Genomic DNA, 11,917 nt, shown 5'->3' with positions numbered 1-11,917 from the left:
GGAGCTTCTATATCTCACGTCACCATTAGATACGTACATTGCAATATGTATTGGATACTTAGTCAAAATCCTGCTCGAGTATCTAGTCGAGCCTCGTCAGAGCTAGTCGAACACTACTCGAGTGATAGTCGAATCTAATCAAGACTCATCGGTGCTAGTTGAAACTTAATCGATATTGATTATCTGTATTAGTTCTTATTCATTTTATAAAATAAATTAAATTAAATTAAATCGGAAAGTGATATTTTCCCATCAGCACTCGTCGACCACGTCCCTAGCGCCGACACTGTCAACGTGCCAAGCGCCCTCACCGCCCCCGACCGCGCGGGGCTCCGGGCCGCCGTGGCCGTTGTTCTCGGGCCTCGCGCGGGTGAAGAAGAACCAGGATACGCTCTCGAGCCTCATCCCGGCCTGGTAGTCCCCCGTGATCTTGGCGGGGCCCGCGGCACATATGTCGGCGTCGTGGAAGAACGCAGCGGCGGGGAGCGGCTCGACTGCGATCTTGCGGCGGAGGTAGGCTGAGAGCAGCGCGTCGTCCGTGGGGAGAAGACGAGACCCGCGGGGCACTGCAAGTTTAGCAGTCATTTTGGTGGCGCTGCCTGCCTTCGCCGGCGGCCGCGTAGCCTATGGTCCACAGCGGAAGCAAGCAGGAGGACCCAAAAGCGCAAGCAAATGTACGGCAAACGCAGCAGAAAGGCGTATGACGGGTGACAGATCGAGGACGATCTGCCTGGGTAAACGCTAGACAAGTCTTAAGCGGGGTGGCTGGTAGCATGTGAGAAGTGATCATGTGCCATGTCATGTCAGCTGTGCCGCAGAAAAAGGACCAGAGGATGACGAGAAGGATCATACGATTATGCGCGAAATGGTAGTGTGCTATAGAGCTGGATGATCATGTAGCCTAGACGCAGATCATCACGCATCCAATGAATAGCAGACTACGATCGGTAACAAGACCGTATGCACGTCAGCACGTACACGTAATAAGATAACGATTAAATTATCTAATATAATAAACTCGACATGGACATAGGACAAACTGAAATGGGATAAGATAAAAGAAAATAGGACCATAGAAAATGAAAATATATCAAAAGGCTTGCTTTTTCAAGGAAAAAGAGCACAGAAGGGGCACTGTATCACCAAAGACATTCAGAGAGTTTAGACGAGGGGATAATCGCCATCGGAATTCTTGGGATTATTTCAAATCTGAGCTAAATTCAATGGATTTTTGAATCCGAACAACCCCCCTAACCAAATTTCTGTTGTAGATATTTCTCGGACTATTAAACAAAACAGAATGTTCAACTCCACCAGGACATCACCCTGGATTCCTTGAATATATGTGCACAAGCACAACAATAGCAGGTTACAGGTTTTGTCCAGTAATACAGTAATAAGTTTTTGCTACTATGCCACTGCAAATTTTTTATCTACTACCTCTGTTTATAAATAGTAAGTGTATTTCTTTATGAAAAGATCAAATTTTGTGTACTTTAACCGACATTTAATCAAATTATAAAAATATCTAGTGTATAAAAAATTATACAACTAGGTTCACAATTTAAAATGATTTCAGACTATATAGGTTTTGTCACTATAAACAATATATTTTGTAAGAAAATCTTTGTTAAAATTCAACTTCAAAGACCGAGTATAAAAAAATACGTCTACTATTTTTAAACGAAGGTAGTAAGTACGCATATATTGTATAGCAAGGTACAGATTTGATACAATAGCAAGTTACAGATTTTGAGAATGCGCAGCAATGACCTTCTGGAACAGATAAACACAGCAACGGAAGGCTGGACAGGGGACAGCATGCCAAATACCATGAAGCGTACATCTTTGCCAGGTAAGATAGCCACAGAGCAGCTGCAAACAGCAAGCTGGCAAAGGTCTCTCTTTTACGATTCACTGGACTCATTCATATCAGCCCCAGTTCATTGGACTCGTATCAGCTCGAGTTAAATGTTAGGTAGAATTAGAAGCTATCCACAATTCATAAACTGAAGGTCAATTCCATTGAATACAGATTTGCACATACAATTTACTATCAATGAAAATTCATCTGATGACAGTTTCCTCAGTATACATGCCTTGAGTGATAGCATGAATTAAACAGGTCGGGAGGAACTAAGATAGAAACCAACTCAACGCTACCTAGTAAACAAGTAGAAGAGGAACTTCATACCACACCGAGCAGATGTTACCTACTGAAAGAGGTAAAAAAGCTGAGACAAACATACCAAGCAAATTAGAACAGTGCTGCAACCTGCAAGCTTCATTTCAGCTGTCTTAGCTTTAGTTCAGCCGCTTTCTCTTGTTCTGATGTAGGTCCCCACCATCTACATCCAAAGAACCCAAGGCATCACTTCTTCCTCTTCTCCTCAGGGATCTTGAAGACCCTGCATTACTAGGTTCTCCTGCACTATCAGTGAAAACAGTGCTTTCAGTAAAAGCAGCTTCTTCATGAATCACAGCCATGGTGCTTGAATTAGAAGCCTGATCTGCAGCCAATGCCGTGGCAACATGAGTTCCATCAACCAGCTCAGGATTTGGTGGGTTCAATGAAGTTGATGCCCCATAGTGGCTTGGCCTAGCAATTCGTCCAAGGTCACTCACAGCAGTCGCCAACCTTTCTGAATCTTCAAGGCCAGCAAAGGCAAGGTGTTGCAATAAATCCATCCCTTCCGAGGAAAATGGACTCGAAGCTCGACTGGGCAGATCGGATGTATTGTTTGCAGGCGGCGGACTATCTGGAGCAGATGAAGCAATGAATGTAGGGTTTTCCGCTTCTCTTTGCAACCTCCTTGCCCTCAACCTAGTAGTCATTCGGCCAAAACGGCTTGCATGCTGAGCAATTTCCTGGACAGTTGATTCAGGAGGCGCTTCAAATCTACTCACGCTATTCATCAAGTGCTGATCAAGAATGCTTCTCCAAGTAGACAAAAAGCCATGTGCCTCACCAAGCCTTCTAGATATGGGTCGCAAATGGTGGAACTGCTGCCGGAAGCTCTCGAGCCGATTCCCATGCGGCCTTGGTGGAATATTAGGGCCAGATGCATTGCCATCCTCTGGAACCTTCTTCTCCATATCCGAACCAGAATTCCCTCTCCCATAGATAGGAGTAATGTTCCCTTCAGTCACCTCCCCTTTGCAGACAGGGCACTCCTTATGACTGGAGTGGACATGCAACCACTGGTATAAACAAGGCCAGCAAAAAAGATGACCGCAGGAAGTGACCACCGGCTCGGCAGCCATTTCAAAGCAGATATTACACTCGAACATCGCAGCACTCTTGCCACGCTCTGTTCCTTCGTCCTCCGAGACACCCACAATGGCACCATCGGCAGCCACCTTGTTCTCCTCCACGGTATCATGGACAGGCTCTTCCGGTTCCAGTGGTTGCGCTGCAGCGTCATTCTCTAGGCTAGGGGCCTCGGAGCTGAGAGGTGGAAGGTCTGACCGGAATCGTCTTGGCCTTGGCAGGAAGTAGCGAGACTGACTCAAGCACATCAACCGGCGGTAGCGCTTGGAGCGCTCCGGGCGGAAGGAAGAAGAGGCAGTCGACGACGACGGCCGGTCCATCCGCTCGACCAGACCCAGGTGCGCGTCGGAGAAACCAAACTCAAGTTCATCAGCGAGGACAGGTAACGTCCCTGGAACCGGCAGGGGCGGAGGCACATAGGGTGGGTGCGCCTCGGGAGCGGACGGGCAGTAGGGCTCGTGCACCGGGGTCGGCGGGCGCACCAGGTCGGCGCGGGAGGGCGAGTAGGGCGTCTCCGGCGGCGGCGCGTCCGCGGAGGCGGCCGAGGAGGAGGGAGACGACGACGACAGCATCGGGGTGCCGAGCGCGAGGTCGGAGCCGAGATCGGGGCGGCGGGTGCGCGGGGCGCGGGGGAGGCCGAGGTAGAGGTTCAGATCCATACGTCTGCTGCTCCGCGCGGCGTCATCGGCGGCCATCCGGCGGGCGAGACGCCCACCTAGCCACGCGCTCCCACGCCTCTTCCTCCGCCGGAGCTCTCGTCCTGCCTAAAGCTCACGCCTTTCTAGCTCAATCCCACCATGGCACGCCCCGGCGCGCGGCACACGCGAGCCGTCCAAGGGGCAACGTGGGTGTTCGGCGCATGGGGGAACCGCACATCGCGGAAGCCGCGGTCGTCAACTCTGGCTTCGGATACGGTGGAGTAGGTGTTTGCGGTGGGGCGGCGGCGGCGGCGGGTGGGGAATTGGGAAGGAGGAGGTTGGAGAGACGAAGAGGAATGGGAAGCACGCGGTGCGCGAGGTTTTGTTGTTGCGGGAACAGCGCGCCACGTCAGCGAGCACCCGCCGCCACCGGGTAAAAGGAGGCCGTTCCGTCGAGTCCACCGGCCGGCTGTCTTAAGGTCCACTTACGGAAAGGAATACTTGAAAAGTGGTCGCGATACCGTATACGTCTGGTAGAAGGCTACGTATACGATCGGTAGAATCTCTATGGGCTTTAAGGGATGTAGCCCATACAAGGGCCCATCTAGCTAGCTTGGTGTTCAGACAAAAAGGCCCAGTTAGCGACACAAACTAGGCGGGGCCCAAACTTAGCGGTGCTCTGCCTAAAGAGTGCAAGAAAAAAAACTAGACAAACTAGGAGGAAATTAAGTAGAAATAAATATCTAAATTCACGTTTAACAGGATTTAATTTGAGTGGTGTAAGTGAGAACCAAGCTTTAGTTTAAATGATTAGTGGAGTTGATTATATCTTCATCCACCAAAGATCAAATCTTATGGTTACTTCTTATGTGTCTTATTAAGATGGAATTTTATTTTGATGATAAGTGACGTACCTGTTGACAACGAGATGGTTTGATTTTTAGTAGGTATTATGTGAGTGTATGCGTAGTATGTGAGCTATACTGCTATTTTTTTAAAAAAACTTGAGTGGTGTAAGTGTATATTGAGATCCTCAATCAACTTGAGCGGTGTTAGTGCTATTCAAATGGGCCTGTCGGATCGGTCTGGCACGAGCCCAGCTAGACACGACCTGACAGGCCCGTTTACTGTAACAGACTAGGTTAGGCCTAAGCACGGTGCACAACTTACTCGCTCGGTCCAACAGCACTTCGAAAATATTTTTTTTAAAAATATAGAAAATAGATAAAAATGAGTTTGATTAATTAGTTTTCTCAATAAAAACATTTCTTAGAAGGAAAAAAATACAACATATTCTCGAAAACATACCGGGCCAAACCTAGCTGGGCCAAACCATGTCTAGCCACACCAACCCGAGCTATACTGTGCCCGTACCGTATCAGCGTACCGTGTCACACGCTCAATCTAGACATGGTTCATAGCTTAGTGACGTGCCGGCTCAATCCAGCTTGGCTCAGACCATACTATACGTAGGTCGTACCTACGATACCATGCCTTAGGCTGGCTCAATAAATAAGTTCCATTTGGATAGCACTAGGTGGTGTGTTGGGCCTTTGGGCAAAGCTGTCCGTAGAGTACTCAAGTCTCAAACTAGCTGGCGCCAGCTTTGGGAATTGCATCGCAGATATTATTCGCGACACCTACCAGAAGTGGCAGTGGCCGGTTGGCTGCCGAGCGGCTGCACCCTGCCACGGTCCATCAGACCACCACGTTCGACGCGAAGCTGTTCACGGAGCGGCTCCGCGGGAGACGGTTCATGTTCGTGGCCGACTCGCTGAACCGGCACCAGTAAGTCCATGGCGTGGCTCGTGCAGCCGGCCCTGTCGCAGGGGAAGCAGTACGCGAAGTGGGGTATCAGCGCGAATTTGGCATACGCGTTCTCTATATTCTCAACTCTGAAGTTCTGAACTACGTAGTACATGCAGGTAGCTCAGTTCAGGTGACACTTTTTCCGTCCATATTATTGATTCAGCAGTACATTGCAAGTTTAATAAACTCAAGCAACTGAATTGCGAACATTATCATATGCTAGGCAGCCCTGTCGACTTAGACAAATTCAAACTCTTGCCTGAAAAACTGCAATGGATGCACAGGATCTAGTAAACAGATTAAATAAAAAGTTTCAGACTTTTTAGAGCTGCCAAGGGCAGAATGGCAGATCACTGGGGATTTGGTGGCCTGCTGTTCGCGGCCGAGACCCTGGAGCCCCACTCCAGGAGCTCCTTGCTCGTGTCATCCTTGTGCACGATCACCTCGATGAAGCAGAGGCAGTCTTTCTTTGCGCCCGTCGCGGTCGCGATCGCCTCCTCCAGCTCCTCCTCAGTGCGAACCTGCAGAGGACAACGGCAAAGATTCGAGTGTCACAGTCGAGCAAATGAGCAATCCTATGGTCCATTAGCACATAGCTGGACTTCGTAGTCTTTCTGTCTTTGAGGTTCGACCTTCTTGGTCCAGCAGTTGCCGTTAGAGTTGTGGATGGCATCAACCAGGGCCGTGTAGTCCCAGTTCTTGATGACGTTGTACGGGCCGTCGTGGATCTCAACCTCGATGGTGTACCCTCCGTTGTTGATCAGGAAGATGACGCTGTTCTGCCCGCACCGCAGCATCGTTGACACGTCTTGCGCCGTCACCTGTCAGATAGTCAGATGTCGTACGAGCCATGAATCCGTGAGCAGACGTGCGCCATTGACAAGAAACAGAGCACCTGCACATGCTGGTAGTTAGGACTGTTCCATGGAGGTACCTGAAAGCTTCCATCGCCGATGCACGCGATCACACGCTTGTCCTTCGCCGCCTGGGCGTACCCGAGCGTCGCGCCGACCGACCACCCGATCGAACCGTACTGCATCTGGAACTCATACCTGTTCAAAGTCATCACCCTAGAGTTATTGAATTTTAAGATTAAGAGCCTAAACATGCATGGTTCTTGGATGATAAGATGATCAGCGATTGATACACACCCGCAGCCCTCTGGGAGCCTGAGCTTTTGGCAGTTGAACCATGAGTCTCCGGTCTCGGCGACGACTGCGGTATCACCAGACAGCATGCCCTTGATGTGCTTGAAGAGGATGTTCACCCTCAGGGGCTCGTTGGGTTCGCCCTTGAGCGGCTCGCGGTCGGGGACAAAGATCCGGCAGTAGTTGTCGTACGCCGTCGTGTTGCGCTTGAGCCGCTTGGCGAGCGCGTGGAGGAACTCGGCCATGAGGATGCACCCGAACGCCGGCCCGTTGCCGACGACCACGCGGTCGGGCTGCACGATGACGGCCTTGTCCCTCTTGAGCAGGAGGGAGTAGCCGACGGAGCTGTAGTCGTTGAAGATGGGGCCGGCGAAGAGGTACGCGTCCGCGGACTCGACGATCTCGGCGCAGAACGTTGTGCTCACGGCGCCCCAGTACGTGCCGATGAACCGAGGGTGATGCTCCGGCACGAGGCCCTTGGCGGACGGCATCACAGCCAAAGGGTACCCGCTGGCGTCCGCGATGCTGGCGAACGCCTTCATGGCCTTGGCCACCCGGATCTTCGGGCCGCCGACCATGACCGGCTTCACGGCCTTGTTCAAGAATTCGGCCGCGGCCTCGACTGCATACTCTAAGTTCGCCTTGTTGCTCAATCTGATGGAGCAAAAAACCTCTTTTTACAAACTGACACTAGAAAAATAAGTTTAGCGAAACATGTAACTCGTTTTTCTACATTCAGTCAGTACCTTGGTGAGATGAACAGGGGCACCGGCTCGCGGCTAAACGTCGGATGAGAGAGGCCGGCGAGGTTGCAGCTCACGCTGATGTAGACCGGCTTGCTCAACTTTAGCGCGGTCGCGATGGCCGTGTCGATCTGTTCGTGTGCGTCGTCCAGGTTGTTCACGACGGCCTGCATACATGTGGCGTTAACGATGCCGAACAGAGGTGTTCGACGAAATGAACACAGCAGAAAAGACGCGTTCGGCCCGCGCACCTGGTAACAGGTGATGGTTTGGAAGCACCGGAGCTCCTGGGAGAAGTCCGGGAGGCCGATGGTGTGGTGCAGGATGCGGCTGGTGCCGTAGTCATTGGAGTTGGGCCCGCCGACGATGCAGATCAAGGGGAGGTTCTCGCTGTACGCGCCGGCGATGGCGTTGAGCACGCTAAGCCCCCCGACGGTGAACGTGACGGCGCAGGCGCCGACGCCACGCGCGCGCGCGTAGCCGTCGGCCGCGTACCCGGCGTTGAGCTCGTTGCAGCAGCCGACAAGGGTGAGCCCCGGCTCGGCGATGAGGTAGTCGAGCAGGGTGAGGTTGAAGTCCCCAGGGATGGCGAAGACGTCGGTGGCGCCGATCTGCACGAGCCGGCGCGCCAGGTGCCGGCCGAGCGTGGCGCCCGCCGGGGCCACCGCGCTGGGCGGCGGCGTGGCGATGACGGCGTGGGAGTTCGCCACGGGGAGCGCGCCGACGCCGTTGCACGTCGGCTTCGACACGCCGTTCGCTGGGTTGCCGACCAGGGCTGTCTCCATTGCTTCCACGTGTAAACAGACGAAGCTGCGAGGAGATGTCACTCGGGCACTCGACTCGTGTTGGACTCGTGTGCTTTCGTGATTTTATTGGACGAGGTTGTGGCGATGACGTGATGAGAGTAGTCAGCGGGGGTTTATATAGCGCGGGAAATAGCAGTTTCCTGTTGAAGCATGGAAGGTGGCTCCGGTGCAAACCTTGGGCTCCAGCTTCACGCACGTTCCGCCGCTATGGGTGACCTGGTGTGTCGGTACTTTTTTTTTTTTGTGAAAGTGGTTGCCGGTACTTGGTCTAGTGAAGGTAGTTTACTTGGTATATGATTCATCTTCGGATCACCAATTTTAATAGGTGTATTTCCAATGCATATATCTATTTTGTGATTAAGAATTGCTACATTAGATATCTTTTTCTTTTTGGAAAGGACCAAGCAAAAAAGATGGCTTCTATTAAATAGTTGAGGAGGAAAAATTGTAATTGAAAAAGGAAAAGGAAACTTAATGGGGGACACTACCAGACCATGTTCCGAAGATTGGCTGCTCTCGCAGCAGACCAATAATGAGCATAGTCGAAGATGTAAAAGACTCAAACAATTTACAAAGAATTAGATGACATTGTAAATAAAAAGAAATTGACATGTCATCCATCTTTCCTATGAGAGACAATCCTGGTCTCTACATTTTACTATATGTAGTTTACATCACTTTATAATCCATGATCATGATCAACTAGACCACCGATGTTACCCAATGGTATGTTACCTTCAAATCCACCTCGATCCTCAGCTTGTTTTGCGCATTCTTGCAATCATTATATATTTGATGCATCGAACAGTTGTTTGCCCCTCGAGATCTGAACAACAAACACACATTCCCACTCTCCATAAGCCGAATCAAGCCGTGCAGCCGCGCGCCCCTGGCCCCTGGCTCTAGGGATGGTAATGGGTCAAATCGGGTGTAGGCAAAGCAAACCCACGCCTGATCCACCACTCGAACCTCGCCATCTGACTTGTGCCTGAAGTAGCTGATGGGCAAAAACATGGACCCATGCCTATGACTGTCGGGAACCCGAAACACATAGTTGCCCGTTGGTTTTTCCACGTAGAAAAAAATCCCTCTTAGAGATCATCACAAACATCTCAATTATTATATGTGCATACTGATTTTGTAATTCATTTCTAATCTATCACTACTTCATCACCAATCAATAGCTAAGCTAGTCACATATTAGCATGACAACATCCCGTCTTCATTGGCACATCAGTAGCTAACCAAGAAGGAATAGAGTGGTGGAGACTTGAGAAGAAGAGAAACTAGCATCGCAACTCTTGGTTGGTCATCGGTCATATCGTTTGAGGCCTCTCTGTGCAGGCCTCGTCCTCACACCCTAGCTTGCCACCTCGTCATGTGCCCGTGCTGGTGGCCACAAGCTGCCTCAGCCTCATGTGATCATGGCCTCTCCAGTAGCCGTCTCGCCCCTCGCACGGTCACGCCCTCGCCGCAAGCTGCCTCATCCTCGTGCGGATGCACCTGGTGGGTGTGGTGGCCATGACAAGATGAGGGGAATGGATGGGGAATTGGAGAGTGAAGTTGGACCTCAAGAGTGACTTAGGGCTTTCACAGTATATATGTGGGTTAGGGATGTTGGTCTATTAGACTGGGAATGTGAAATTGGGATGTAGCATGTGTTTACTTCTAATTCGGGTCTACCCGTAGGTACCCATGGGTGGAATTATAGACCCACGTCTGACCCTCTCTCTTGTGGGTACCTGACCCACTGGGCCCATGGGCAAAAAAATATACCCACACCTAGGACCATTGTGTGTGGTACCCGTGGGTACTCGACCCAAGGGCAAGATTGTCATCCCTATCTGGTTCATGCTTCCCTTCCCATGGTTTGGGTTCCCACCTCAGGCGCCGTAGCACATACACATGTGCATGAGCCGGCAGCTAGGTTGCTCAGTGATTCGCACTATCGGGTAGCTGCCTAGTGGCTGTAGATAGTAGGTGACAGGCGACCCTCACATCACATAGTAATTTTTTTCACACCATGCCTGACATAAATTAATCAGTCAATCCTTGTCGCATGAAGATTCTCAAAGGCAAGTGGGTGCTTAATCTTAACCGGATCGGTATATGCACATGATGAGGGACCGATCACACTGTCACTGTCATCTTTTTTTCAATAATGAAAGTTTTATTAACTATTATAGTTATATCAAGGTGGTATAAACACACAAGAGTTCATTTCTGACCTCTGCATAGCCCGAATGCACACATCCAAATAAAAAGAAAATGGAACAAAAATACAAGAAACATTATCTAGAAAAAGGAAAATATCCGATTCGAGGGCTATGGGGGAGCATCAATCCGAAGCATAGACAACTATTCAAACCAGGTAAAGAGCTCCCTAATCGCATGCTCCAAGTGTGTGCACATTGTTGCCATCATACCTAGATGCTTTTGTCGTTGTTGCACAACCCACGTATGGAGCCAGCATGTATATGTATAAATAACTTACAAAGGAGAGTTAATTTTCCTCTTGTTAAAGATAATGTCATTTCTGTATAGCCATAGGGGACAACAAAAAGCTATCGCTGCTACCATTACTTTGGCTTTCCATTATTTACTAAGATCATGAAGCCAATTTCAAAATATGTTTGGTACACTACATGGTGGGTAAAAGGTCCAAAGCCACTTGAATGATAAACCAGATCTCACAAAACGATAATGAAAGAGGTGCTTAATTGTCTCATTTTGTAATAAAATCAACACTTTTGACTTTCTTGCCACTATCTTTTTATTAAATTATCTTTAGTTAGTAGTATTCCTTTACGTAGGTACCATGGGAAAAGTTTGATTTTAGAAGGTATTTTCAGTTTTCATAGTTCCCTATTTATTATGGGTGCATCACTATATATGAGTGTTTGATATAGAGAGTTCATAGATAATTTTTCAGATTCATTCAAATTCCAGCGAAACTCATCAAGCTTTTGTGTTAGAGTGATGTTGAAAAGGCGTAGAAGTAGTTTATTCCACACTATCAATTTTGGGCCGATCATATCGGAATGATACATTCGGTGGGTAAGATTGTAGCACCTTGGCAACTGTGTCTTGTTTGTTACATACTATGTTATACAAACATGGATCGGATATTGGTTGCTTAGAGGCGAATTTCCCAACGATCTATCCTCTCATAACATGATTTGCTAGCTGTTTTTGATATTGAAGGTACCAAAGCAAAATAAATATTGCCTTACATTCATCAATCTACTCCAGAAATGGGAGTCACCTTGTTTCCAGTTAACTTGCGATAGAGGTTTTGATCCCATATATTTATTTCTTTATAAATCTTGCCAGATTCCCTCTTCAATTAATAATTTATAAATCCATTTGCATAGTAGAGAGGTATTTTGAACACCGAGGTCTTGAATCTCTAAGCCAACTTGGTCTTTAGGTTGGCACAAGACACTCTATTTCATCGGTTGATACTTCTTTTTATGACTATTACTTTGCTAGTAGAATATGG

At 49.1% G+C, this 11,917-nt stretch overlaps 3 protein-coding genes across 5 annotated transcripts; all 3 read right to left on the bottom strand.

Moving 5' to 3' along the window:
- Window positions 1–252: 252 nt before the first annotated feature.
- On the bottom strand, window positions 253–585 carry LOC133928128 (NAC domain-containing protein 83-like). Its single transcript, XM_062374395.1, has one exon. The coding sequence runs from the start codon at window positions 583–585 to the stop codon at window positions 253–255; it is 333 nt and encodes a 110-aa protein (XP_062230379.1).
- A 1,416-nt stretch (window positions 586–2,001) lies between these two features.
- On the bottom strand, window positions 2,002–4,358 carry LOC133929060 (uncharacterized). The gene has a single exon (XM_062375653.1). The coding sequence runs from the start codon at window positions 3,964–3,966 to the stop codon at window positions 2,305–2,307; it is 1,662 nt and encodes a 553-aa protein (XP_062231637.1). The 5' UTR covers window positions 3,967–4,358; the 3' UTR covers window positions 2,002–2,304.
- Window positions 4,359–5,867: 1,509 nt separating this feature from the next.
- LOC133929059 (pyruvate decarboxylase 1) lies at window positions 5,868–8,491 on the bottom strand. Of its 3 annotated transcripts, none has more exons than XM_062375651.1 (6): window positions 7,861–8,491; window positions 7,613–7,776; window positions 6,870–7,520; window positions 6,653–6,788; window positions 6,351–6,539; window positions 5,868–6,239 (listed from the first exon to the last, which is right to left on the bottom strand). In XM_062375651.1, the coding sequence occupies exons 1-6, from the start codon at window positions 8,392–8,394 to the stop codon at window positions 6,069–6,071; spliced, it is 1,845 nt and encodes a 614-aa protein (XP_062231635.1). In that variant the 5' UTR covers window positions 8,395–8,491; the 3' UTR covers window positions 5,868–6,068. The 3 variants fall into 3 exon arrangements, with proteins under 3 accessions (XP_062231635.1, XP_062231636.1, XP_062231634.1); XM_062375652.1 differs by having other exon boundaries at window positions 6,653–6,770; XM_062375650.1 differs by having other exon boundaries at window positions 6,653–7,520.
- Between the last annotated feature and the right edge of the window lie 3,426 nt (window positions 8,492–11,917).

This window comes from Phragmites australis, chromosome 9 (genome assembly GCF_958298935.1).
Source record: "Phragmites australis chromosome 9, lpPhrAust1.1, whole genome shotgun sequence".
Classification (NCBI taxonomy): Eukaryota; Viridiplantae; Streptophyta; class Magnoliopsida; order Poales; family Poaceae; genus Phragmites; species Phragmites australis.
The sequence above is the reverse complement of the archived record's forward strand: the minus strand, read 5'-3'. Positions and strand labels throughout refer to the sequence as shown.

Coding starts and splice junctions, on each gene's coding strand:
- LOC133929060 (XM_062375653.1), bottom strand. CDS start 3,966: ATGGCCGCCGATGACGCCGCGCGGAGCAGCAGACGTATGGATCTGAAC.
- LOC133928128 (XM_062374395.1), bottom strand. CDS start 585: ATGACTGCTAAACTTGCAGTGCCCCGCGGGTCTCGTCTTCTCCCCACG.
- LOC133929059 (XM_062375650.1), bottom strand. CDS start 8,394: ATGGAGACAGCCCTGGTCGGCAACCCAGCGAACGGCGTGTCGAAGCCG. Junction 7,521..7,612: donor CCCCTGTTCATCTCACCAAG/GTACTGACTGAA, acceptor TTGCTCCATCAG/ATTGAGCAACAAGGCGAACT. Junction 6,540..6,652: donor TCGGCGATGGAAGCTTTCAG/GTACCTCCATGG, acceptor ACTATCTGACAG/GTGACGGCGCAAGACGTGTC.